This window comes from Ursus americanus, chromosome 34, assembly GCF_024610735.1.
Source record: "Ursus americanus isolate L20-20 chromosome 34, mUrsAme1.1.p, whole genome shotgun sequence".
Classification (NCBI taxonomy): domain Eukaryota; kingdom Metazoa; phylum Chordata; class Mammalia; order Carnivora; family Ursidae; genus Ursus; species Ursus americanus.
In genome coordinates, this window is record NC_142160.1 from 2,451,857 (window position 1) to 2,476,216 (window position 24,360).

Consider the following 24,360-nt stretch of genomic DNA (forward strand, 5'->3'; position numbering starts at 1 on the left):
ATTAGCGTGTTACTATTGATTACTTCCTTTACGTTTATTAAATGCTTTATTGGGTGCTCCTACTTTGGATGCACAAATATTTACAATTGTTATGTCTTCTTGTTGGATTGCCCTCCTTTTTTTTTTTTTTTTAAAGATTTTATTTATTAGAGAAAGGGAGAGAGTGCAAGTGCACACAAGCGGGGGGTGGGGGGCGGCAGAAGCGACTCCCCACTGAGCAGGGAGCCCGATGTGGGTCTGGATCCCAAGAGCCTGGGATCATGACCTGAGCCGAAGGCAGACGCTCAACCCACTGAGCCGCGTGGGTGCCCTGCATTGCCCTCTTTATGGTTATGTAGGATCCTTCTCTGCTTCCTGTCTTTGTCTTAAATCTGTTTTGTCTAAGGCAAGTATTGCTACCTCCGCTTTCTTTCCACTTCCATCTGCATGGGAAATGCTCTTCCATCCCTGCACTTTCAGTCTGCATGTGGCATTGGGTCTGAAATGAGTCTCTGGTAGGACAGCATATAGCTGGGTCTTGATTTTTTTTATCCACTCTGTCACCCCGTGTCTTCTGATTGGAGCTTTTAGTCCATTTATGTTATTGATGAGTATGTAGTCACTGCCATCTTGTTACTTGTTTTATGGTTGTTTTATAATTCTTCTCTGATCCTTCTCTTGCTCTCTTCTCTCATGGTTTGCTGGCCATCTTTAATGATCTACGTGGATTCCTTTCTCTTTGTTTTTTGAGTATCACGAGTTTTCGATTTGTGGTTACCATCAGGTTGGCATATCACATCTTACGCAGGTAGCTGTCTATATTAAGTTTACGGTCGCTTAAGTTTGAGCCCATCCTAAAAGCACTGAATTTTTACTCCTGTCCCCATCACGTGTTAGGTATATGGTGTCACACTTCACGTCCTTTTAGTTTGTGTCTCCCTTGACTGATTTTTGTAGATATACTTGATTTTACTGCTTTGGTGCTGCCACCTTTCTCACTCCTGCTCATGGTCTGTCTTTTCCACCCACGGACACCCCTTTAATAGTTCCTTTAGGGCTGGTTTAGTGGTCATGAATTCCTTAACTTTTGTTTGGGAAACCGTTTCTTTCTCCTTCTACTCTGAATTGACAGCCTTGCCAGATAGAGTCTTCTCAGCTGTGTGTTTTTCCCTTCAGCACCTTGAATGTATCCTGTTGCTGCTAAGTATCTGCTGAAAAAAATCCCCTCACAGCCTCACGGGATTCCCTTGGATGTAACTGTTTCCTCTCTTGCTTTTTTTTTTGGAGAGAGAGTGTGGTGGGGGGGGCAGAAGGAGGAAGACAGAGAATCTTTTTTTTTTTTTTTTTGAAGATTTTATTTATTTATTTGACAGAGATAGAGACAGCCAGCGAGAGAGGGAACACAAGCAGGGGGAGTGGGAGAGGAAGAAGCAGGCTCCCAGCGGAGGAGCCTGACGTGGGGCTCGATCCCAGAACGCCGGGATCACGCCCTGAGCCGAAGGCAGACGCTTAACGACTGAGCCCCCCCAAGCGCCCCAGATTTAGCATAATTCTTAAAGGCCCTAAGATTTTCACATGGTCTGTGAGCATTGGCTTCAACTTAAAGTCACCAACCGCATCAGCCCCGACCAGACGACCGGCCTGTCCTTGGAAGCTTTGAAGGCAGGCGCGGACTTCTCCTCTCCAGCCAGGAACGTCCTAGATGGCATCTTCTTCCTGTGGGAGGCTCTCGCACCCACACTGAGAATCTGCTGGTCAGTGGAGCCGCCTTCGGTCATGAGCTCGGCCAGATCTTCTGGATCACTCGCTGTGGCTCCCACAGCCGCACCTGCTGCTTCGCCTTGCACTTAATGCCACAGACACGGCTTCCTTCCTAAACCTCACGAACCGATCTCTGCTAGCTTCAGACTTGTCTTCTGCAGCTTCCTCCTCTCTCCCCGCCTTCCCAGAATGGAAGAGAGTCAGGGCCTGGCTCTGGGTTAGGCTTTGGCTGAAGGCAGTGGTGTGGCTGGTTTGACCTTGTGCCCAGATGACTGACACTTCTCTGTATCGGCAGTAAGGCTCCTTCACTTCCTGTTTTCCTTGTGTTCACTGGGCATGTGTCATTTCCTTCAGAAACCGCCTTGGTATTTGGAACTTGGCTAACCATTTGACACCCGAAGTCTAGCTTTGGCCAGTCTCCGCTTTCAACATGCCTTCCGAAATTTCTCTTGAACTCGTAGAGGCCACTGTAGGGTCGTTACTCGGCCTGTGTCTCGGAACGGGTGCGAGGAGAGGGGGAGAGACAGGGATTAAATCGGCCGTCTCTGTAGGCGCTGCTCGTGTGGCCCCAAAACACTTAGAGTAGTCAAACCAGAGATCGTGGGTCGCAGATCACCACAACCAGTAATGGTAATAACGAAGTTTAAGAAACTGTGAGAATTGCGACACAGAGACATGAAGTGCAGATCCGGTTGGGAAGATGGCGCCAGTGGACTTGACGACACAGTGTTGCCACCAGCCCTCAGTTTGTGAAACGCCCCGTGTCTGTGGAGGTGGTAAGACAAGCTGTGCCTGTGCTTTGGGTGTCCCTATGCTCTGGCCTCCACTGGTGCCCGTGACACAGCGGGGACCGTCAGTCCCGCGTCCGTTCTGTGCTGTACTCCGTGCTTTCTCTTCGCTTGGCCTTGGGCACTTGCACCGGGACATGTCCGTTGTGGATCTCTGTACGTACCCACTCGGCTGGCTGCGCCTTCGCTCCGGAGACTAATGCTTTCGTCAGATTTGGGAAGTTTGGGCCTGCCTTCTCCTCTCCTCCTCCCTCTCCCTCTCTCCATCTCCCTCTTTCTTTCTCTCTTTCATTCATTCATTTTGTTTATTAGAAAGAGCAGGAGGAGGGGATAGAGGCAGAGGGAGAAGCAGGCTCCCCACTGAGCAGGGAGCCAAATGCAGGGCTCTCCCAGGACCCGGGATCATGACCTGAGCTGAAGGCAGATGCTTAACCCACTGAGCCACCTAGGTGCCCCAAGGGGCCTTTATTTCTTCTGAAACCTTTTCGGTTTTCTCATCCCCTGCGCCCCCATTACATGTGTGTTACTCTGCTTGTTGGCGGCCCCCTCGTCTCTTGGGCTCCGTTCACTTTTCGTCATCTCTGTAAGGGTTTTCTTGGAACTGAATAGTTTGTATTTATTTTCAGCTTCATTGATTTCTCGACCATGCCAGGTCTGCTGCCCCCTCTTTACAGTTTCTGTTTATTGAAACCCTGGGTTCAGATGTGTGTTCGGGGTTGCCTTGAGGTCTGGGTCAGCCACGTCCTGCCGCTGGCGCTTCTTCAGCAGTTTCTCTTAACTGCCTTTTCCCTGAGTGTGGTTCACACGTTCTTGTTTCTTCGAAAATCTCTGAGTTTTTTGTAGAATACGGACTATTTTAGTTAATAAGTTATAGCAGCTCTGGTTTCTGAATTTTTTTTCCTCCCTGAGAGTAACGATGGTGATGGTTTCATTTCTTGGGGTTTGTTTTTTTTAGTGGCTGCGTTGGTCTGAGTCTGAAGGCTGGGGTCTTAGCTGAGTTATTTCTGCTGTTCTTCCTGGATGTGGCTTCCCAGGGGCCACCCCTGCGTCTGCACAGCACAGCCGTGTTGGAGGTTGTGCTGAAACACGGCCAGACCGCACAGCCTCCCAGTCTGTTCCCAAGTGCGTGTGGGCTTGGAGTGCGCTCAGCTTGCAGGCCGTGCTCAGGCCTGCCCCGCCTCAGTGTCCTGCGACTCGTGGGACACCTGCATGTGCACACGGGCTCTGTCATTGCCAGGGCTGTTGGGGGAGATGTGCTCTCGCCCTGTTGCTTGCCCGCAGAGGGCCACGGCTCAGGCTGGCTGGACCGCCTGTTGCTGGATCGCCTCTCTGAAGGATCCCGCTCTAAATCTGGCAGCCCTTCTGGCAGAAGCAGTGAGGCTGCAGGATTTCACAGCCTCTCCGCCCTGGTGCAGCCAGCTGTCAGCAGGGAGAGGGTAGGAGCAGCCTGGATAGGACGCCCCAGGCTGGTGCTGTTCTCACCTGACTTGGATAGAGCGCACGAGCGACGCCCCGCGGTTTGTCGTGAGCCTTTGGTCACTTTCTGGAGGGCTGCCGTGATTGTGGATGAGAGCTTTGTCCAGCTTGGTGGCTGCTCTTAGGGATGGGGTTGGTGGACTCCCAGGCGCACAACTAGTGCTGTGTGGAGAGTCACTGGCACTGGGCAGACAGGAGGCGCCCAGGCAGCAGGAGTCACAGGTGCCCAGCTGTCTGGCCCCGGGAAGTGGCATTACGGACAGAGTGAGCAGATGGGAGCAGGGTCAGCATGGGGTGGTTTTTCAAGGTGAGCTCATCACGCGTATGTTCCAAATGTGTAACATGGGAGCACAGGTCCAGAGATGCCGGCTGCTCTGTGGAGCCGCGGCCGGAAGCAGCCCAGAGCCAGGGCGCAGACCTGTTGTGCCCTCAAGCCGGGCACCGTCACGCCTGACTGAGAAAACACGCGTCACTCAGCAGCATACTTCAGATAACGTGGGAAAATACTGATGTTGGAGCTGGACGGTGGGTGTGTGGGGTCTGTGGTTGCACCGTTCTCTTTTTTTGGGCGCGTGTTGGAAAATGGTCCTAATGAAAAGGTAGGGGAAGGAAGTAGGCACAAATAAACGAGCAAGAAGATGGCAGGAAGTAGAGCAAGATGGGAGCGTGCCGTGGGAATGCCGAGTAGTGATCGTGATCGCGTATCGACGGTGGGGGGCTTGCCACCAGCTGCGTGGGGGGCATCTAGGACAGCATCTTTCTGTCTGGAAAACTCAAGAGAATCTTACAAGCTAGTGAGAGAGCAGATGCGTGTTCGGAAGCCAGTCTCCAGCTTCCGCAGAGGTGGTGTCAAAAATGGTGGGGAAACTCCCTCAAAGGGCTGTCGCAGGTGCGCGCTGTCTGGAAATACCTTAGTTTCAGAAGGTGGGGTCTGCGCACCACAGACTTTGCCGAGCAACGTGGAGATTCGATCACAGGGGTGGGACGCTGGTTGTCCCTGGATGAGTTGATAGTTTTTTTGGCTCTCTGCCAGGAGATACTAAACTTCATTGGGTTGTCAGTGAGACGGTGTAGCGGTCAGCCAGGCAAGGATGAGTGAGTGAGGTCTTGGGCTGGGCGGCGGCGCGGCCGACGCCTGATGCCCGTGTCCCCTCCGTGTCGCAGTCGGGGCGGTGCCGGTCCTCTCCAGAGACACCACGTCAGGGAAGAAGGGCCACCACTTGAGCCAGGTGAAGACCCCGCACAACCCGTTGGACTCCAGCGCCCCGCTGATGAAAAAGGGGAAGCAGAGGGAGGTCCCCAAGGCCAAGAAGCCAACCTCGTTGAAGAAGGTACGCGGTGAAAGCAGGCGCTGGAAAACCTGCCGAGCCTGCCGTGTCTGTGTGACCTCCTACAGCCCTCAGCGTTCTCGGTTCTGGTGTTCACTGGCATGTGCTCAGGATGCGTGTGTGATTCTTGAGGAATGATCCCCCTCCCTGAATGGGACGGCAGAGTAGGAAGCAGGGCCCTCCGCTCCTGGAGGCGGGGCTTTTCTCTTTCAGTACTTGGCTGGGAAGCACAGAGAAGCAGGAACGGGGGGCGTGGCATTCCACTTGTTCATGCTCGCTGCCCTCATCCTCCCCCGCGGGATCTGGCTGGTGTTCCCATTCTGGAATACGGGTTTTGTTGGGGCTGTCGCAGCCAGTGGTGTCTGGCCCGGGTCCTGCGTGCCCTGCTCTGCACGTCTAGGGGATGGGGGCCATGTCGCTGCTGTGAGGGCACAAGAAGGCGCGATGCCCGCCCATGGAGTTTGGGTGGCTTATTTTGCACAAGGGCCTATTTTTAAGGACAACTCTTTAGGTGTTTTAATTGTTTATTTCATTTTAAAGATCATTTTGAAAGAACGGCAGGAGAGAAAGCAGCAGCGTCTTCAAGAAAATGCTGTGAGCCCAGCTCCCGCCGGTGACGCTGTGCTGGATGGCGACAGCGGTGGTGACGACGAGCCCCTCGAGCAGGCTGACCCCTCAGGTACCGAGCGCTCGTGCTTGCTTGGGGTCCTGGGGGAGCCCTGCAGCCGGGGCGGGCGTGTGCGCATCGGGGGAGTGCGGCTGGCCCCGGGCCCTGCACCGTGAACGTGGAATGGGGCTGTTGTCTGAGTCCCGACTTGCCGGGAAGAGGGCATCCCCGTAAGGCAGGTAGAGCTCCCGGCACCCTTGCCTCTTGGGCCGGGGGGGGGTTCTGAGGGACAGAGGGGCGAGGCCCCCAAGTGTGATCTGTGCAGCATCAATGGTCCTCATGGCTCGAAGTGGCCGTGAGAGTGAACTCCACTAACTGCACAGCTGCTTTCCCACCAGGGTGAGAGTCACGGTGTCACAGAGAGAACGCGTTAGTATTGAGCTGTGCGTTCAGGACAGTACACAGATCCAAGCGTGTGGCTCGAGGACTTGTCACCTTTGCCATCCTAGCGGGATGGGGCTGCCGCGGAGGCGCCGCCCTGTGAGGTGTGCCCGGGCCTTCTCCGCCCTCTGCCTGCGTGCCCAGTGCAGCAGGTGCCGTGCAGTGACTGGCTTCTCTGACGTTGCAGGGGGGCCGGAGGAGTCGCTGTCCCCTGCGCCCGTGCTGGAGGGCAGGGCGGAAGAGCTGCCGAGAGCTGAGCTCCAGAAGGAGGTAGAGGGCTGCCACCTGGTCCCCAGCAGCACTGGCTGCCCCAAGATCCACAGCCGGAGATTCCGGGAGTGAGTGACATGGGGCCATGCCCGCCGCGGGGACTGGGGCGGGGTGTGCTTACTCTGGTGTGTAGCGTGGGGCTGTCTCGCCCCGACGCGCGCAGGCCGCCAGGCTAGGCCCTGGCTTTCCTCCTCATCAGAGCCCACGGCAGGGCCACCTCTTCTGCTTCCACGTGGTCCTTGTCCGCACCTGCTGCCGGAGGCGCCCTTCAGTCGAGCTGCGTGTTGGGGCGCGGGGCAGCCAGGTGACAGCTCCCGTCCGTGGTCTAGTGTCTCTGTATGGTTTCTGAGGGCGCGTTGCCTGCTCCTGTCCCACTTTGTTCAGGGCACGCTCCAGTGAGGTTTCTGTGGGCCATAGCTGCCACGGGGCATGTGGCGGGCCGTCGGCGCAGAGGCTTCGTCCCTGGGGTCGGGAGCCGGGGAGGACGTGGAGTCCGGCCCGTCGGCCCAGCTCTGCCGCGTGGGCCGCTCCTCGCAGGGACCCCCCGAGAGGGCCGCCGTCAGCGGGCACCTTCTCTCAGTTACTGCAGCCAGATGCTGAGTAAGGAGGTGGACGCCTGCGTCACGGAGCTGCTGAAGGAGCTGGTGCGTTTCCAAGACCGCATGTACCAGAAGGATCCCGTCAAGGCTAAGACCAAACGCCGACTCGTGCTGGGGCTGCGGGAGGTCCTCAAGCATCTCAAGCTCAGGAGACTCAAGTGCGTCATCATCTCCCCCAACTGTGAGAAGATCCAGTCGAAAGGTAACGGCCCGGCCGCTGGAGCGCCTGTGGTTCTCTTCCCTGGGGCCCGAGGGCTGTGTTCGCAGGCTTCCCTGGGCCGCCCAGTGCCCTGCGCTCTGAGGCGGCCAGGTCCCTGTGTGTGCCAGCCTCCGGGGCGGGGTGAGGGGGCGCTGTGCCTCTGTCGCGGAGGGGTGGGGGCCCGGCGGAGCTCCCGCCGCGGGGGTTGTGTACCGGCAGCGGGGCGGTGCGTTTTACGTTTCCCTGCTCAGTGCACGCGCCGTGTCCGACCCCCACAGGCAGGCTGTGTTTTGTGGGACATAGCGGGCTGGTGAGGTGAGGGGCAGACACAGGCTGTATGTCAGAGGGACAGGAGTCAGAGGCCTGTGTCCCGTGGCTTCATTTGCCAGGGGGACGAAGGGAGCCTTGGAGCATGCAGAATCCTGCTCTGGGTGCGTGTGTCTCTCCCACGTGGTACAGGTCACCTTGCGGGGACCGAGTCTGGATCCTACACTCTGAGTTCCACAGCTGGAGACTTGAGGGTTCCTGGCTGTGTGGGGCCCCCAGGGCCCAGGAGCAGCAGCTGGCCGTGCTCGCTGCCCGCTCAGCTCATCCTGGTGCTAGCTCGGAGCAGGCCCTGACACTGGAATAGGACAGACGGGGGCCTCGCACCCTTGCCGTCTGGTTGTGTGTTGGCTGTGCCCATCCCTTGGGTCCCCTCACACGTGGGCTTTAACACGAGGCCGGCCTCCAGCTCCTAGCCTCGGCCTGAGCCTCCTCCAAGCCCGTGGGTGCCTGGGGCGTTCCACCGCTGGGCTCCTCGGGGCCTCTGCAGCTCCCCGCGGCTGTCCTGGGGCGGCCTCCCGGCTCCGGCCGGGGAGCGGGCTGTGCTGCCGCCAGAAGGCGGTGTGCGGGCGCCTCCAGCAGACGGGGCCGAGCGCAGGCTCCCGGCTGTCCCCCGCTCCCGTCGTGCTCCAACCTCTGGAAGCGCGAGGGCGCTGCGCTGTGCCCGGGGCTCTGCGAGGAGGGCAAGCGGCTCGCGGGGCCACCCGCTGCCCGCTGGGAACGCGCCGTGCTGGGCCCTGCGCCGCTGTGCTCTCTGCCTCCCCTCGGTTCGGCTTTCTGTCAGGGTTCCGCCGCCTGTCCTCAGCTGGAGCAGAGTCTTCCGTCTCTGCCAGTGTTTCCGACTTCCAGGAGCTGTGTTTTTGTCCTGAGGTCTGTGTGTTCTTTGCCGCCGCTGCTGCTTCGGGGCCGGATCAGTGCCCTGAGCCATGTACGGAGAGGGTGTAGGGGTGCTCCCCCCGCCCCGCCTCCCCGCCTCTCGTGCCGCTGCTTTGCCGTTAGTCTCAGGCCGGAGGCTCCCGCAGATGGCTGCTGGCTGTCGGGCGTCTGCTTGTCCCCAGCCGCCGAGACGTCGGTGCGGCTGGCTTGTGGAGGCTGGGAGCCTCGTCGGAGGGCCGTGCTTCTCCAGCTGGTGAGCGTCGGCATCGCCCCGACCCCCGGCCGGAGCAGGGCCACTGGACCCCAGAGTTTGCATTGCGAGCGCGCTCTCCAGTGAGGCTGCTGCTCCAGGGACCCGGTCTGTGAAGCCCCGCTCTAGGCTGGCTGGTCGGGCCGCTGCTGTGCCGGAGAGCCCCGACGGCCTCTCTCTGACGCCCCGGGGTGAGATGCTCCCACCTGGCGCGGGCCGGCCTCCACCCTGCATCTGTCCTCACCTCCCGCCCTAGAAGCGCAGTGCCCGGCGTTGCCCAGCCGATGCGGGTGTGCACGCCAGCTTGCCGCCGCCACCTCCGAACTTCCCTCCGTGCGGAAGGTGCCCAGTGTAGACGTGGCTGCCGGGCTCTCGGCGCCCCCACTCGCCTCGCTGTCAGGTCGGCGAGCTCAGTCGTCCGTTTGCACTTGGAGCTTTCTGCTCTTGTCCCGAGTTCTCCTGGGATCGGGTCTTTAACAACCAGACCAAGCAGTGGGTACGCGTGTGCAGTAGGCACTGCGCCGTGCTGTTCCTGTGAGCTGCCTTTCCTCTGACCGGGGAGAGAGGGCTGGCCTGGCCGACAGGCGTCTGCGTCGGTGGCATGTTCCAGTGCGCTGTCCGTCATCCGTGTCTGTGGGTACAGGAAGTTTTTGCTTTGAGGCTGAAGGAGCTCAATTATTACATCTCATACATGTTTTCTTCTTGGAAAAGTAGCCAACGGCTCGCAGTACTTTAATGGTAGGACTTCGTATCCTGGCCTCGGACTGTGAAAGTTCTGTGTCCGCACAGAGTGGCATTTCGTCTAGTAATTCCGAACTTGAATTTTAAACGACAGTCGTCTTGAGCATTTCGCTCGTTCTGAGTTGTGTTGTCGTCTGGGTCCCGGGAAGTGGGCACTTGGAGATGCTTTCAGCTCTCACTGAGACTGCGGGCTGGGCGCCGGGTGGAGCGGAACCATCGAGACTTGCCGCTCTGTCAGACAAACAGGTGCAGTCTCCCAGCGTCTCTCCCAGGGGAGTCGCACAGCGTACGCGTGTGGGGTGTCGTCTGCAGTGACCTGCCTGGCAGAGGGGACGCTCAGCATGAACTCCTCATTCCCAGTCCGTAGCCCCTCTTACCAGTTCACGTGGTGGGCGCCCTCCGGAAACCCAAGTCCTGGCGCCAGCCAGGGGCCACCCAGAAAGCAGGCCTTTGAAGGGATAGCAGCTGCTCAGAGAGCATTTGTGATCGGCTCTGAGGATGGGGGACACGAGGCAGAGAGACCATGTGGCTGGCGCTGAGGGGCCCGGGAGTGTCCGGCAGGAAGTTGGGAGTCACTCACTGTAGTTCGAGCTCAGGAACACGCGCCCCACCTCGGGCCGCCTCCCACCTGCTTTCCCTGCCGGCCCAGGACGGAGGCTTTCCCTGAGCAGCTCTGTCCGCAGAGCTTGCTTCCTCCTTGCCTTCCTCTGTCTGCAGGGGATCTGGGCCAGGGCGGGGCAGCGTTAAGGGACGTGGGGCCTAAATGTTCATCTTTGATCACACCGGCTGCAGAGTGAGTTCCCAGGTCCCAGAGCAGTGGGATGTGCTTTTGAGTTTCTTCTCAAAAGAAAATTGGGTGATCATAGAATTGGTGACCGGGGCCCCGGGGAGACATTGTCCTCTCAGGCAGATGGCGTGGGCCCCGTCTGTCCGTCTGCGTGCGGATTTGCTGGGACAGCGCCGTGCGGTCAGCCGGGTGCTGGGTTTCCTGTCAAGGACTAAGGCCCCCAGGTTCCCGCAGCCCCCCACAGGCAGCCAGCATTGCCACATTGGATGTGTCCTCGACAGTCAGGCGGTGAATGTGTGAGAGATCTGGCGTCCGGCGCTGTGGCACCCGTGTGCAGTTTAGTGTCAGTCCGGGCTCCACGGTCCCTACAGACATCCTGGCTCTTTGCAGACATCTGCTGCTGTGAACGAGGACGCATCTTGCATGCTGTCCTTCCTACATGTGGGAACATCTCTGCGGTGCCCCACCAAGATCGCAAGATTGGGTGCGTCTGAGGGTCCCATGGGTTACGCCCTGCGGCTTGCTCGGGCAGACGCCGCTGTGCCCGGAGCGGGTCGTGCCCAGTGCCTGGCGCCGGCGGCGGGGGGGGGGGGGGGGAGCAGGTTCTTTCTTGAAGAGCTTGGTGGTTTCAGTGAACTGTTGGTTCACGTGCTTTGCCCGTTTGTCTTTTGGGATGTCGATCTTTTTAATAGTGATGTATTCTTTTTTATATAATAAAAAAGTCCTTTGGGTAAGAGTTGTGTATTTTTTTGTTTGGTTTGTCATTGCCTATTCTTTAAACGTTTTTCAGCCACGCAGAGGCTTGGGGTGTTGCTGTTGTACTGAAATTTTGTATTAGTGTGATTTTATTGCATTAGGTTTTGTGCCAAGGTTATTAGGTTTTTTAGTATTGTTTTTTCTGGTGCTTCCATGTTTTCATTTTTGTTAGTTTAGGTAGATGATCTTTCTTCCCGGATGGATCTTTCCAGAGGCCGACCCGTTTGGCCTTTCCCCTCTGCCTCAAAGTGCTCCTCCCGCCAGTGGGCTCACGCTCCACGCTGCCCTGTGACGGCCAGGGCCTCCGTGCTGCCGCCCCCGTCCCCGTCTTTGTGCTGTCGTACCTGGTGTTGCTGGCCTGACACTCTTTTCCTTTTTCAAAAGGCTGTTCTCACTTGTGTATTTTTTTCATATTCTTTATTCTTCAAAAAAAATCCCCATTGTAGTAAGAGTATTTCAAAGGCTTAGGTGGACACAGAATTGGTCTGTTGTCCCTGGGATCATTGTGGCCGAGAGCATTGGCGCCTTCGTGCAGATGTTCTGTCGTGTGTCTGGAATGCCTCGAAGCCGCGCTGTGCGTCTTTCGTACTTGGTGACAAATCTGTTCCTACCTGCGGTGATCCTCCGTGGCCGTCCTCGCTGGCTCCGCTCGCCTGCGTGAGAACCTGTGATTCCTGCGTGACTTGCACACAGACACACGTATGTACTTCTCTTGTGGTAAAGGTTTGGGCTGCTGGACCCCCTGCGTGGCGGGCACGTCACCTGCACACACAGCCCCCCTTGGCCCTTCTCACCGGGCCTCTCCCGCTCTCCCTGCGCATGACCGTGCTGCCGCACAAGCGTGCCTGGCGGCTTGCTCGGTGGTAGAGCGGGTGGTGGAGGGCAGGGAGTCGGCGGCTGGGCCCTGTGGGCGTGGGATACTTGGAGACGTCTCTGCTCCGGGGCCCCATCTGCGCGGGGGCAGCCTCTCCCCTGCCGGCTTCTTGTGCGCGCAGGGGCTAATACTCCGGAGGCCTGGTGCACCGTGAGTGTTCGGTGACTAGTCACTAAGCGCAGTACTGTGATCTGTAAGGAACGCCTATTGGTCATTCAGAGGACGACCTGGATTTCTCCTTCCTGTTTGGTTTTTGTCTTCGGTTCCCGGCTCTCACCTTGGAATACTCCTATAAGGACAGTAACATTGTTATGTTAATGAAGATGACCTTCAGACCTGCCCAAGGGTAGGGGCTGGTTGCCAGGAGGGTCAACCAAATAATCTGGGGGGTTGGAAGCTTGGTCCCATCCTCACCCCACCCCTAGCCTTGGCCCCCACGGAGGGGAGGGGCTGGAGGTTGAATCAACCAGTGGCCAGTGACCAGTCAGTCTGGACTATGTTGAGAAGCCTCCATAAAATGCCTCCCCCCCCCCCCCCCCCCCGGACTGGGTTAGAGCCTCCTGGATCGTGCCCAGGAGGAGATGCGGGCGGGTCTGGTGGCGCTTGCGGGGGCCGGGGAAGCTCCAGGCCTTGCCCACACTGCCCCGTGCTCTCTGCTCTGGCCCGTGACGGCAGTCGCGGGTCACAGTCTGAATAGGCTGGGCAAGCACATGAGGGATTCCGAGTTGAGTTCTGTGAGCCTCTAGTGAGTGAAAGGAGCGTGTGTGGGAGCCTGCAGTGTGCAGCTCAGGGACACTGACTTGGGTGCCTGACGTGGAGATGGGGCAGTCGCACACCTGCTGGTGTCCCAGAGATTTGGTGTTCTGTGTGCCCATCCCCCCCCCGTTGGGATTGGGGGCGGGGACCCTTCTAAAAGACAAGTGAGACCTCACTCCCATTAGGCAGAGGACATAGGAGAGTTGGTTTCTCCCACGTGGCTGAGAGGAACGGTGCGCTTGCGGTAGCGGCTTGTCCTGCTGGCGTCCAGCACGACTCGCTGAGGGTGTCGCTGTGTAGAGCAAAGCCCTTTGCGACCAGTACCAGCGCCACGCTGCATGTGATGCATCTCCCTGTCATCTCCTTGTCCCTGACCAGGTGGGCTGGACGACACGCTGCACACCATCATCGATTACGCCTGTGAGCAGAACATTCCCTTCGTGTTCGCGCTCAACCGGAAAGCTCTGGGGCGCAGTTTGAACAAGGCCGTCCCCGTCAGCGTGGTGGGCATCTTCAGCTACGACGGGGCCCAGGTGAGCTGGGGGGTCCGGGCTAGGAGACGCGGGCTTGCCTGCAGCTTCCCCCAGGGACAGCCCCGAGCCCGGGGGAGGCAGGATGGTGCTCGGAAGGGCGCACGGTGCGATTCCGAGGCAGCACCCCTGCCAGGTGTCCCCCTGCCCCCAAGACCCACGTTCCCTGGGGCCAAGGCTGCCACCCGTGCGCTTCCTTCCGCCCCAGGACCAGTTCCACAGGATGGTCGAGCTGACGATGGCCGCCCGGCAGGCGTACAAGACCATGCTGGACAGCGTGCGCCAGGAGCTGGCCGGGGAGCCTGCGCCCCCTGCTCCGGCCAGCCCGCCCCTGCAGGGCCCCTGCGGCTCAGTGCAGGACGGTCCTCCTGCTCCTGCGGCCGGGAAAGAAGAGCCGCACTACAGTGAGTGCTGGGGAGGGCTGAGCGTCCTCGGGCTTCGCATCGACTGACGGAAAGGGCAGGGCCCCTGGACAGTGGCACGGCCTCTCCGCGCAGGGCAGTGGCAGAAGGCTGGGTCAGGTCCCGGCTGTTGTCTTTGAGCTGGGCTCAGACCTGGGTCAGACGGCACCTGCCGAGTGTGGCCTTGAGCACCGCGGTGTCCCTGGCGGGAGGTTGGCAGGGCCAGTGGGCACCGCGGGCCATGGGTAATGACCGGCTGCAGAGGGTGCAGGGGGCGGCTGGGTCAGGGGAGTCCTCGCTGGGCCCGTGTAGGGGCCTGAGCCATGGGGCAGTGTGCTTCCCAGTAGGGACTGCCCCGACTGTCCCTGCGTGTCCCGCAGCCATGCCGCTTTGTTGTTTTTAGTTGAAATCTGGAGAAGACACCTGGAAGCGTACAGTCGCTGTGCCCTGGGGCTGGAAGAGTCACTGGAGGCTCCAGCCTCGCAGATGATGAAGCTGCATTTGTAGACGAGCTCTGTGTGCGTGTTGTGTGGGGTAAGGATGAGGGGCCTGAAGACCTCGGGCCTTTCTCGTGTCAGGTCGTGATTGACCTGCTGTGTCGTGCGTGGCTATTGAATTGGGAGGTGAATGCAGGATGTGCTTCCCGGGAACGGGCCCTCGGGCGTGCTGGCGGGAGCCTTGCCAAAGAGCCCTGAGGTGCAGCTTCGGATCTGAGCAGAGTCTGGAAAAGACTGGAAAATGTGGCGCCCTGAGTTCTGCTGTGAAGGAAACCCCCCGATGCAGAAGAGCTGAGCCATGTTAGTGTGTGGAAGGCGCCGCGGGCGGGTACCCAGTGCGCTGCACGGAGGCCAGCAGGCGGGCGCGGCGGGGGCCTGGTTTGGGCCGGGGGCGGGGGGCTTTCTCGGGACCTGGCTTTTTGGCCGGAAGATTCGGGGATACTTGGAGGGTCTGCTAAAATGAGCCTCACTCAGAAGGAAAACCGGTTCTCTAACCTGTGACCTTTTGACATGAATTATTCCTTTTTGTCTTTATTTTTCAAAGAAGCAATGTATATTGAAGTCCCTGAATTTCAGCTTTGATAATCTACAACTGTTTTTTTTTTTGTAAATGAACGTATTCTGAATGTGGTTTCTGTCTTGGAGGCCGGCAGGATAGAAGTTTGCTTTCATACTTTGCTGTAAGTAAGAGGGCTTATTTATTTTGAATAAAGAGCGATGATTTGATCACCCCGCCGTCTTAGGCTTGTCGGGGGTTCCTAAGTCCCGGCCCAGCCCCTCAGCACGTTGTTTGAAGGAAGAGGTTTGCTGTGGGGACCCTGCGTCTGCCCCATGTGCTGCGTCACCCAGGCGATGGCAGGATGGGGCTTTGCCGTGTGGCGTGTGTTGGGCAAGCAGCAGAGCGCGTTGGCCTTGAGCGCACTCTTAGGGGAGATCGGTTGCGTCAGGCGTCCTGTGTCTGAGAGGCGAGTGGCCTGTGTGGGGCGCAGAGAGGTGGAGTGAGGTCGGGGAAGGCCTGCGGTGTGGACAGGGCGGGCAGCGTGGCGGGGGGCGGTCATGGAAAGCAGCGGTCGGGCCTGTCGTCCGCACACGTGCTATTCCTAGTGCACCTGCTTCTCGGAGCTGTGTAAGCGGGGGCCGTGTGACGCCCCAGGTTTCTCCCTGCGGGGGTCGGGAGGGGTGCACAGGGCAGGGCTTTCCTGCCCTTCTGTGTCTGTCAGCAGGTGCCCTGTCCCCTGTCGTGGGTGTGAAAATCAGAGATGACGGGAGAGGGAAGGTTCTGAAGTTAACCTCCAAGGAGAGCATTACCTTTCGAACTCGCAACAGGGGATGCTGGCTCCTGGCATGTGTGGCGCTGCTCTGGGGGCAGAGAAGCCCAGCAGGGAGCTGTGAGCACTGTGTCCGCCCCAGAGGGTTTGCGTCTCGTGTAACTTTCTGCTGCGGTCGGCCTGGCCACAGGATCCCTTTCGTGGCACAGGTTACGGCTGCCGGTGACACGCCTCGCAAGGACACGCTTAGCTCACTGCGTGTATTTCTGTTTATTTTCTCAACATAGCGGACAACCCAAATTCTTACGCACACGTCCCACGGAACCCTCCCCACTAGGCCGAGGGCACGCAGCTCACCGTGGTGCTGGCGTGCAGGGCTCCGGCCACGCCCAGACTCGGGGTGAGTCTCACGGCTGCGGAGGGCGGCACCCCGACGAGTGCGGGTGGCGCTTTCACGGGAGACGCTGGTGGCCCGCGTGCCGGCCTGGGAGCCGGGGCGGGCGGGCAGTCGGGGTGGACCCTACCCCAGGCCGGCGTCCTTGGGGAGACGGGCGTACTCTCAGCGGTCCCCAGCCGTCCCCAGCCGCTGAACTGGGGGTCTGGACACAGGCTGCGGGCGTCCGTGTGCTGGGGTCCTGAGGCAGTACGGCTCTGACAGAGCTGGTGGGTTTGGGTGGAGCGGCGCTTCGGTAACCGTCATTCCCTCAGCAGCGGGTGGCCGCGGGGTCCGGGCTGCGCAGCGTCGGTCGTCAGGTCCTGCACACACCGTGCAGCGCCGCTTGCAAGCTCGGGGCGCGCAGAACCTCATGGAGCAGCTCCCACGCTCTGAGACCGGGGGGTGGGGGGTGACACACCTGCTCGCTCAAGGTGTCCGGCCAGTTCCTGCCCCGGGTCTCGCCGGGCCTGTCCCTGGCGTGGGAGCCCGGTGGCCACGTGCGAGGGCAGGGAGTGGCGGCGGGCTCCGGCGGCAGCGTTTCTGCGAAAGGAGCCGTCATGCACGCCGCTGCGTTTTCAGACTGTAATGAACTGTGCTCATGTCCCGTGTCTGCCGGACACACTGCTGTCCCACGTAAGCACCCAGAGTTCCGGCTGTTGTCACAGAGGTTACGGGGGGGCCGCGCCTCAGCAGGCTGGGTGACAGCTCATTGTCCCGGGGCCTCTCCGGGGGTGGCGTGGCAAGGGGCAGCGGGCTCGGCTAGGGGTCGGCACTGCCTCCCGAGGTCTACAAGGTGTCCTTGTCACAGCTTTCCTGAAAGAACAGTGCAGCTGCCTTTGAATTCCTGGCAGAACAGGGGCCCTTCTTGCCTCCTCCCCGCCACTGTCCTAGACGCGGGAGGGGCCTCAAGTGTCACGCCCCATGTGTTCCCTCTTGGGGCCAAGAGAGGGGGTCCCACGCGGACGGAGCTTGAGGGGCTCAGTCAGCAGTGCTCAGCCTTGTTGGCAACGGGAGAGGTCTGGGGTGGCCACTGAAGCCTGGATGTTTGAAGGCCTGCAGTGGAGCTGCGGGGTCGTCCTCCGGTACCTCCCTGGCCTGCTGGCTGCCCAGATGGCTGCGGCCATGACTCTGGAGTGGGGGACGCCTGGCCTGCCGCCCCTCGGTGCTGGGACGGGGCTCCCTGCGGCTCAGCAGTCACCTGGCTGCGTGGGGCGCAGCCTTCCTGCTCGGGCGGTGCCCAGCCCAAGCCAGCTGCCCTGCGTGCACCTTTCCCCAACTTGAGTCTCCTTGAGAGGCTCCCCCTCCACCCCATCCCACCCCTCCCTGCCCCACCGTGCTGACGCTCCCCAGGGATCTGCCTGGAGCTCAGAGGCTGTGGGTTCCAGAAAGCAGAATGGCTCAAGTTCCAAGACGGGAGACGCCCTGCCAGTCCCTGCCCACCGTCGGCCCGGCCACGTACCCACGCCTTCCTCCAGCTCCGCATCATGCGGTCATGCTCCCCGGCCACAGCCCTCCAGGCGGCGAGCTCTCTGGTCCACTGCTCCTGGTGGGTCACTTCTGCAAGACAAGGAGGGGAGGGGGCAACGCCAGGTGTCAGCTTTGCAGGCCCTGATGGCACCCCGGGTCTGCACCATCCAGAGGCCATTCTGAGAGCGACGTTTTGGGTGAGGTGTTCCCCTCTCCAAGCCTGCCTTCCTGGTTGTGGGGGCTTCCACGGTCAGCAGCCCCAGTAGCGGCTGTTGCCCAAGGTCCTGTTGGCCCTGTCCTCGTCTTAGTGGAATTTTCTACTCAGGCAAGAGAGGGGGTAGTTCCTCACGTCTTGGGGCTGAGGCTGAGACCTTGAGGCTGGTGTTGCCTCCCTGGGAGGCCTGTCCCAAGTGAGGCCGAGGAGTCCGTGCAGCTCACCAGGCTGGTGTCCCCCTACGTCCAGCTGCTATCTGCTCTACGGAGCCTGCCGTGGGAGCTTGATTCGGAAGCGAGTTACATGTGGGGCTGTCAGGATGGCACAGGCCTGACAGCCGTACTTTGTCCTTGTGAACACAGACACAGCTTCGTCCCTGGTCCATGGCCCACGTTGCTAATTTCAGAAATGGGTGCCAGGGACCTGAGCCCTGAGACACAAAGCAGAACTCATTCCTCGAGCAGACCTGGGCTCCCTGGGTGGCCACGGGGCTGGGGTGAGCACTCCAGAGGCGCCTTCGGGGGGTCCCATCCTGCAAGAACCCCTGCGTCCTCTAGTCCCCCCGCAGCTTCAGGAGACACGGCAGGCTGGCCAGGCAAGCAGATGCTGCGCTGTCCCAACTGTGCTGGTGTCTCTGCCCGCCTCGTGTGCGTGCAGTGCGTAGCGTGACTCGGGTAGAACTGCCCGCAATCGGTGTTGGGCCCTGCTGCTGTCAGGCTGGTGCGCTGGGTGACCTTGGGGCGGGAGCAGGGGTACCGTGAGTGTTCTCCGGACTGTTTGCCGACAGTGCCGTTCTCGTGACTTCTGCAGGACATCTCAGTCTGTGAGTCACGTTTACGTGATGATCCCGATCGTCCTGACGGTGGCAGGCAGGACGCTTTACAGAAATGGGAAGAACGGGTTCTGGGCGGGAGTGAATATTGGCAGCTTTTTTCTCTCCCCAAACTCACACCAGGAGAACGGGGGCCTTTTCAGCATCTCTAAGCATAGATGCAAATTCTCGAGGATGGACCAAGACTAGGAGGGGAACCACAAAAACCTGGAAGTTGAAAGCAGAGGCACTGGTGGGGACGGAGCAGACCGAGAAGCCTGAATCGTAGGCCAGCAGCGAGGAAACTGAGGCACACCCTCTCAGAGATGCTTGGCTGCTGGGGTAGGCTGTGGAATGCACGTTCCCTCGGGCTGTTTGGAAGCAGAAGCATGGCTCCCGGGGCCCCTCCCTGCTCCGAACCGTGCCAAGTAGTCTAGTGTCTGGGAGCATAGTTCCAGAAAGAGCACAGGACGTAAAGCGGAGCAGAGTGGATACGTGTTGAGGAAAATCTCCCGGGGATGAGGGGCAGGCTTCGCCGTGGCCTGGGCACAGCCAGGCCTGCAGACACGGAGGCGTGAGTGTGCACCATGCGGGCGGCGGTCCTGGGAGGCCACCCGCAGGGCACGTGGAGCTGGCAGACGTGGGGCAGACTCCAGCTCCAGAACTGTACGCGGCCAGCTCCTCTCAGTGTGGAGACAGAGCAGGGGGCTCGGGCTCTCAGAACGCGGACTTCCCAGCCCCGCCAAACAGAAACCCAGAGTGAGACGTGGCAGGAGTGGGGGGGGGTGTGGATGAGGCGGAAGCACCAGGGAGGCTGGCCGTGTACCGTGCGCTGCGCTTCCCCGCGGGAGCGCGGCAGGGGGCAGGGCCGCGCCACTTACCGTGTCTCAGGACAGTGACCTGCACTCTGGAGGTCTTGTTGCCTGCGGAGGAGAGGACGGAGCAGCGGTACTCGGCGCTCTCTCCGATGGCGTCTCGCAGCCAGCTGAGCACATGGGTCCTGCCATCAGGCAGCGTGTGGGTCTGCGTGGGGACACACGTCTCCAGTTCACGGCCATTCTTCTCCCAGACGAAGTGAACGTCCGCAGGACCTGGGGACACAGAGACCATCTCCACCCAGCGTCCCCCGTTCAGGACCCGCGGGAACTGCCCTGGTGGGGATAAGCAGTGTGGAGCTGCCCAGGTTAGAGGCCTTTGTTGTCCACGCTGGACAAAGTGACAGGGCAGCGTTCACCCGCGTCCTTATCTTTCCTGGAGGAGGCCCAGGGGGTGGTTCCTGCTTAGGGTCCCTGGGAGAAAGGTCCGCACACTGACCCCTGGGCTCCCTGCTCCATAAACCTCAGGCGCTGTTTTCAAAGCACACCTGTATGGCTGGTTGTCGCCCCGGAGCACCTGCTTAGGCCGTCGGGGCAGCGCCCCCCTTCCCTTGCCCGCGGAGGGCCCGGTGGCTGTGCTCTGGGGGCAGGTGTCCATTGTGCACAGAGGGTCTGGGCCTGGGCACGTCATCTCCTGCCCTGGTCTTGCCACCACCACCTCTGACAAAAGGCTCTGCCTCCGCGGGGACTCCCAAGGGGTCGGGACGGGTGTCAGGGCACTGAGCGAGGCTGAAGGCCCCTCTGTCCCTGCTGCGCCCTCCTCTCTGCTTGTGCCAGGTGTGGACGGCACCAGCGGCTGGGCTGTGAACCAACCCAGAGCCAGCCCTGCCTGCCTGAGAATCTGTTTCTCAGAGCAGGATTCTATCTAGTTGCCCCTGAACCTGGGGATGACCTCAGCTGCGGTGTCGTGGAGGACGGTCAGCAGAGGAAGGACAACGTCTGTATGTGGCTGCAGTTCCCCGAGCAGGGAAAGAACCTGCAGCCAAAGGGCTAAACCCAGGACACAAAGCCACAGCACTGGGCACGTGCGCAGCGGCACGAGCGCGCGGCAAGGCGGGTGGCACAAGGCGGGGAGGGTGAGGTGGTGCAGAGCGGTTTCTGTCACGGCTGGCTTGAGGGCAAGCTCGAAGACCTTCACATGGATTCCCGCGTGACCTGTGTGGCCCCTTCCACCTTCGGTCTCTTCATAAGCAATGTGCTGCGTTCGGGGTCTCCAGAGAGCCTTCCTCCCCAGGAAGGGTCAGAGTCTCAGACCAGACAGTCCCACGACTGAACTCTGAGGCCAGGATCCGGACACGGACCGGCCACCAGAGCTGTGTCCGTTAGAAGCTGGAGACGGACGACCTGGGGTCACAGATGTGACATGACATGATGTGACGGCTACCTGGCAGGGACTGCAGATGGAACGCAAAACACGTACTCCTCGGTCTTGAAGACCTTCCTAAGCCTCGTCATTTGTGAGTCATGTTGGAGACGACAGTCAACACAGGGAAATGCCAGCGTGTCAGAGGAGGAGATGAGGTCAGTATAGGTGTGCTCACTGGCATAGACGTGTGCGTAGACGCCCAGAGAAAAGGTCTACAAACGGCCGTCACACTGGCGGCGGCTCCCTGTAGACGGCAGACCCGCGCACGCTGCGGTCCTGCTCTTCATGCGTTCCTTGAATCCAGATCCACTACGACAAATGCTGCTTTGGTGAGGACAGCAAGGTACTCTTAGGAAAGAAATGTGTTGTAGACGTCAAGAAAATTCTGGAAGGATTTGCTCAGAAGTGTTTCATACACCAGCCTGTTGGTCATGCCGGCTGCGGAGACGTGTCTTCTCTTGTTTTCTGTGCAGGATTTCTCGGTTCTTATTCTGTTGCTGTAATTTGTTTTTCCAAAGTGTTTTGTTCTCCACCCATCGTGTATCACACGTCCCCACACACGTGCGTATCTGCTTACACCTGCCAGCTGCCCGTCAGCCAGGCACAGACCCTTCCTCTAACTGCTGGGACCGCCTCATGAAAGCATGGGCCGCGTGGCTGCTCCCTGACGGTCGGCCTGGTGGCAGAATCCTGTTTAGAAAGGGATTCTCATGAGGCACGGTCATCAGGGAAGCGGGGCTGTGTGTGAACAGACACTGAAGTCCGTTCCAAAGAGCCTGGGTGCACCCTCACCCCTGACTGTCCCGTGGTGACGTGTGCGGAGACCTACACAGGACTGGAGCCACCAGGATGGGTTACAGAGCTTCTAGAAGGTTCTCATGGCCAACCCTGGAACAAAAAACTGGGGTGGCCTGAGCCGGTGCCAGATCGTCGCCCCAAGCCACATGGCTGGGACCCGAAGGAGCAAAATGCTGGGCTGACCACACTGCAGGGCGGGGAGGCATGGGTGGAACGCAAACCGTGTGCCCTTTGGTCCTGAAAAGCTTCACAGTTAAATCTTCAAGTGTGTGTTTAGCCAGAGTAAAGCTTTAAAAATGTTAAAGGGATACTTACATTCTACTTACTCTTTTTTTAAAGCTATCCAGCTCCTTTTGAATGCAGAGGAGAACAAGGAGGCAAAATGAGAGTTAAAACCCGTCAGCACAGCCCACACCCCACCACGTGGGCCCAGACAGCAGGCTGCACCCCCGTACCCCAGGGGCCTTGTGCAGCCCCAAAGGGCCAGGCCCTTGAGCCCCGGGCATGCAGCTCCTCTCCTGGGCCTGGGATGGCTCCGCTGGCCTTGGGTTCCATCACCTACCTCGGGGTCAATGGGGTGTAGGGGCCGCTGGCTCCAGCCTGCCCCATGCCAGCCTCACGCCAGCTCACTGGGGACTCGTGGGCGCAGAGCTCATTTTACTTTGTGACAAAACCAGAGCCCCTCAGAGCAAGTGGCCTCTCCCCAAGGGAGGACACCCGATTCTGGAAGCAGGGTCCTGCGAGCCCCGGGTTGGAGGGGAGTATGATGGGGCCCACTCCAAGTCCTCAGGCCACATCTGTGACTGGTGTCCCCACTTGGCAAGCCTTCCTCCAGGTGTCCCCATGCATGTGATTTACTGTGACCCTGGGGCCAGCCCGTCTCTGGCTCATGCCCTGGGCCTCCCGCGAGCTCCTGGACGCACCTTAGTGGGGGCGGGGAAACGCTCACACCCGAACCCCAGGGCTGGACGGTGTCCAGCATGGCCAGGGCCACAACTGCACAGAAATCAGGACCTGGCTGGGGAGAGGGGTCTCCACTGCTCCAGTTTCACCAGCCTGCCCTCTCCGAGTGCCCCCAAGTCATCACAGAGCAGCCAGTGCCCTGTGGTTGGCTGAAGAGTGACCCCCAGAATATCCAGGTCCTAATTCCTGGAGGCACATGTGACCAAATATGCTTTCCAGACTCCACCATGGGGAGGTGGGAGGGCAGGAGCCCAGGCGCGCAGCCTCACGGGGTGCCAGGCGCAGGGGACTGTCCCACACTCGAGGACTGCTCTGTAAAGGCACGTGGATGATCCCCATGGAGAAAGACCCCAGCAAATCTGCTGAGGATCGAGGCCCCAGCAAGGTGACAGATCGGCCTTGCCCACCCACAGAGGGGTCCCAGCCCTTCTGGGACATGACCAGCTCACGAGCTGGCTGCCTCCACAGCCTGCCCTAACGCAGCCGTGGCCTTTCTGGAGCCCCCACCCCGGAAGACACACCGGCACCGATGGTCACCGCAGGTGTTCACGGGGTATCTCAGCTGCGCACCTTCTCCGGCCCTCGCGGCGCCTGGGGCCTCAAGGGCTCTGATGGCCAACATCATGGCTTAAACATAAAAGGCCATCAAAACCCCGAGCAGCCAAGTGTCCCCTAAAGTACAGAGAATCCGTTCTTAGCTTTAAAGATGACGCGGCCTAAATCGACATCAGGGATGTGGGGCCTGAGGGGCAGACACTGCTCTGCTTTCCTTTAGTCCCGGAGCTCCATCCCGCAGGCGCAGACGCACGGTCTGCACATGCGGGAACGTGGGCGTGCCCAGGTCACTCGCTACCATCTCCCTGTCCGTGTATACGCGCCCACATACCGCCATGGATGGTGCTAATCCGAATTCCGGCCGCGAAGAGCACGGATTCATTGTCTTAGAAAAGTGAAACATGGACCCTGTGCCAACCTCAGTCCCTTTCCTCGACTGGCCAGCGTTTCCCTAACTGCAGACGCACGAACATCGCTGAAGCACGAGGCAGGCAGCAGGTGGGAGAACGGCTCCGGGATCCGGAATGAGCCTCCACCTGCTCGGGCTCAGACCCTGAGTGGAGGCGTGGCCGCAGAGCACAGCCCGCAGCCTGCCTCGTGCGGAAGAGAAACACGCACCCCCGCACACACGGACACGGGTGTGCACACACGAGCACACACATGCACACCCGCGGGGAAATCAGGAGAGGGAGGGAAGAGGCTGGGCAGAGAAGCCCTCCAAGTCACTAGTGATGAGCCACGCCTGTCACAAGCAGGCCACCTCGCCTGGGTTGGCCGTGGCCCCGGCCACCGTGATGTGGTTAACACCAGCTCTGTGGTGGCCCCACAGAAATCTGGCCTTTAGTTCCGGCACCTTCTGTGACTCGGGAAGGATGGCCAGAGAGACTGTCCTTTGGAACACCATATAGTTGGACAGCCGCTCGCACGGTGGGCCAGCACTGGCTCGTGGGCGGGGCTGAGGGGAAGAGAAGCCTAGATGGCCACATGCAGTCAGTGAGCCTGGCGGGCCGGCCCCAGGGCGAGGGCCCGATGGACTGCTCTGGCGACAGTGGTTTCCCGGCGTGGATGCGAGCTGCTCCGTGTTGGGGGCCTTCCCCGCTGCCGAGGGCCTCCTCCTGGCTTTGCCTGCTGAGTGCTAAGGTGAATGTTCTGGAGGGTGGGGTGGGGGCACCAGGATGGGGTCCCTCCCCTCCAGCACTGTCCAGCACCCGGCCCTCAGTCGCCGCTGCCTGGCGGGGCTGCCCTCCCGCGGAGCCACGGCCTTCACACATGCCTGCCGGCAGGACGCCCCACTGTGGTGCGTGCGCGGCGGCGTGCGTGGTGTGTGCTGAGCCTGCTGGGGACAAACGCAGAGCCCGGGCCCCTCG

At 60.1% G+C, this 24,360-nt stretch overlaps 2 protein-coding genes across 3 annotated transcripts in view; one reads left to right on the plus strand and one right to left on the minus strand.

Annotated features, from left to right (window-relative positions):
- The window catches only part of SECISBP2 (SECIS binding protein 2), a 41,833-nt gene extending 26,864 nt beyond the window's left edge, over positions 1-14,969 (plus strand). For both annotated transcript variants that reach the window (XM_045772371.2, XM_045772372.2), the window contains 7 exons: positions 5,169-5,335; positions 5,873-6,011; positions 6,568-6,718; positions 7,231-7,451; positions 13,191-13,345; positions 13,551-13,746; positions 14,147-14,969. In XM_045772371.2, coding sequence (XP_045628327.2) covers positions 5,169-5,335; positions 5,873-6,011; positions 6,568-6,718; positions 7,231-7,451; positions 13,191-13,345; positions 13,551-13,746; positions 14,147-14,250 — 1,133 coding nt within the window. In that variant the 3' untranslated portion in view covers positions 14,251-14,969. The remainder of the gene's footprint in view (positions 1-5,168; positions 5,336-5,872; positions 6,012-6,567; positions 6,719-7,230; positions 7,452-13,190; positions 13,346-13,550; positions 13,747-14,146) is intronic.
- Positions 14,970-15,759: 790 nt separating this feature from the next.
- Positions 15,760-24,360, minus strand: part of SEMA4D (semaphorin 4D) — a 96,092-nt gene continuing 87,491 nt past the window's right edge. The window contains exons 16-18 of the mRNA XM_087858901.1: positions 19,318-19,527; positions 17,404-17,501; positions 15,760-16,757 (exon numbers count right to left, since the gene is read on the minus strand). Coding sequence (XP_087715027.1) covers positions 16,731-16,757; positions 17,404-17,501; positions 19,318-19,527 — 335 coding nt within the window. The 3' untranslated portion in view covers positions 15,760-16,730. The remainder of the gene's footprint in view (positions 16,758-17,403; positions 17,502-19,317; positions 19,528-24,360) is intronic.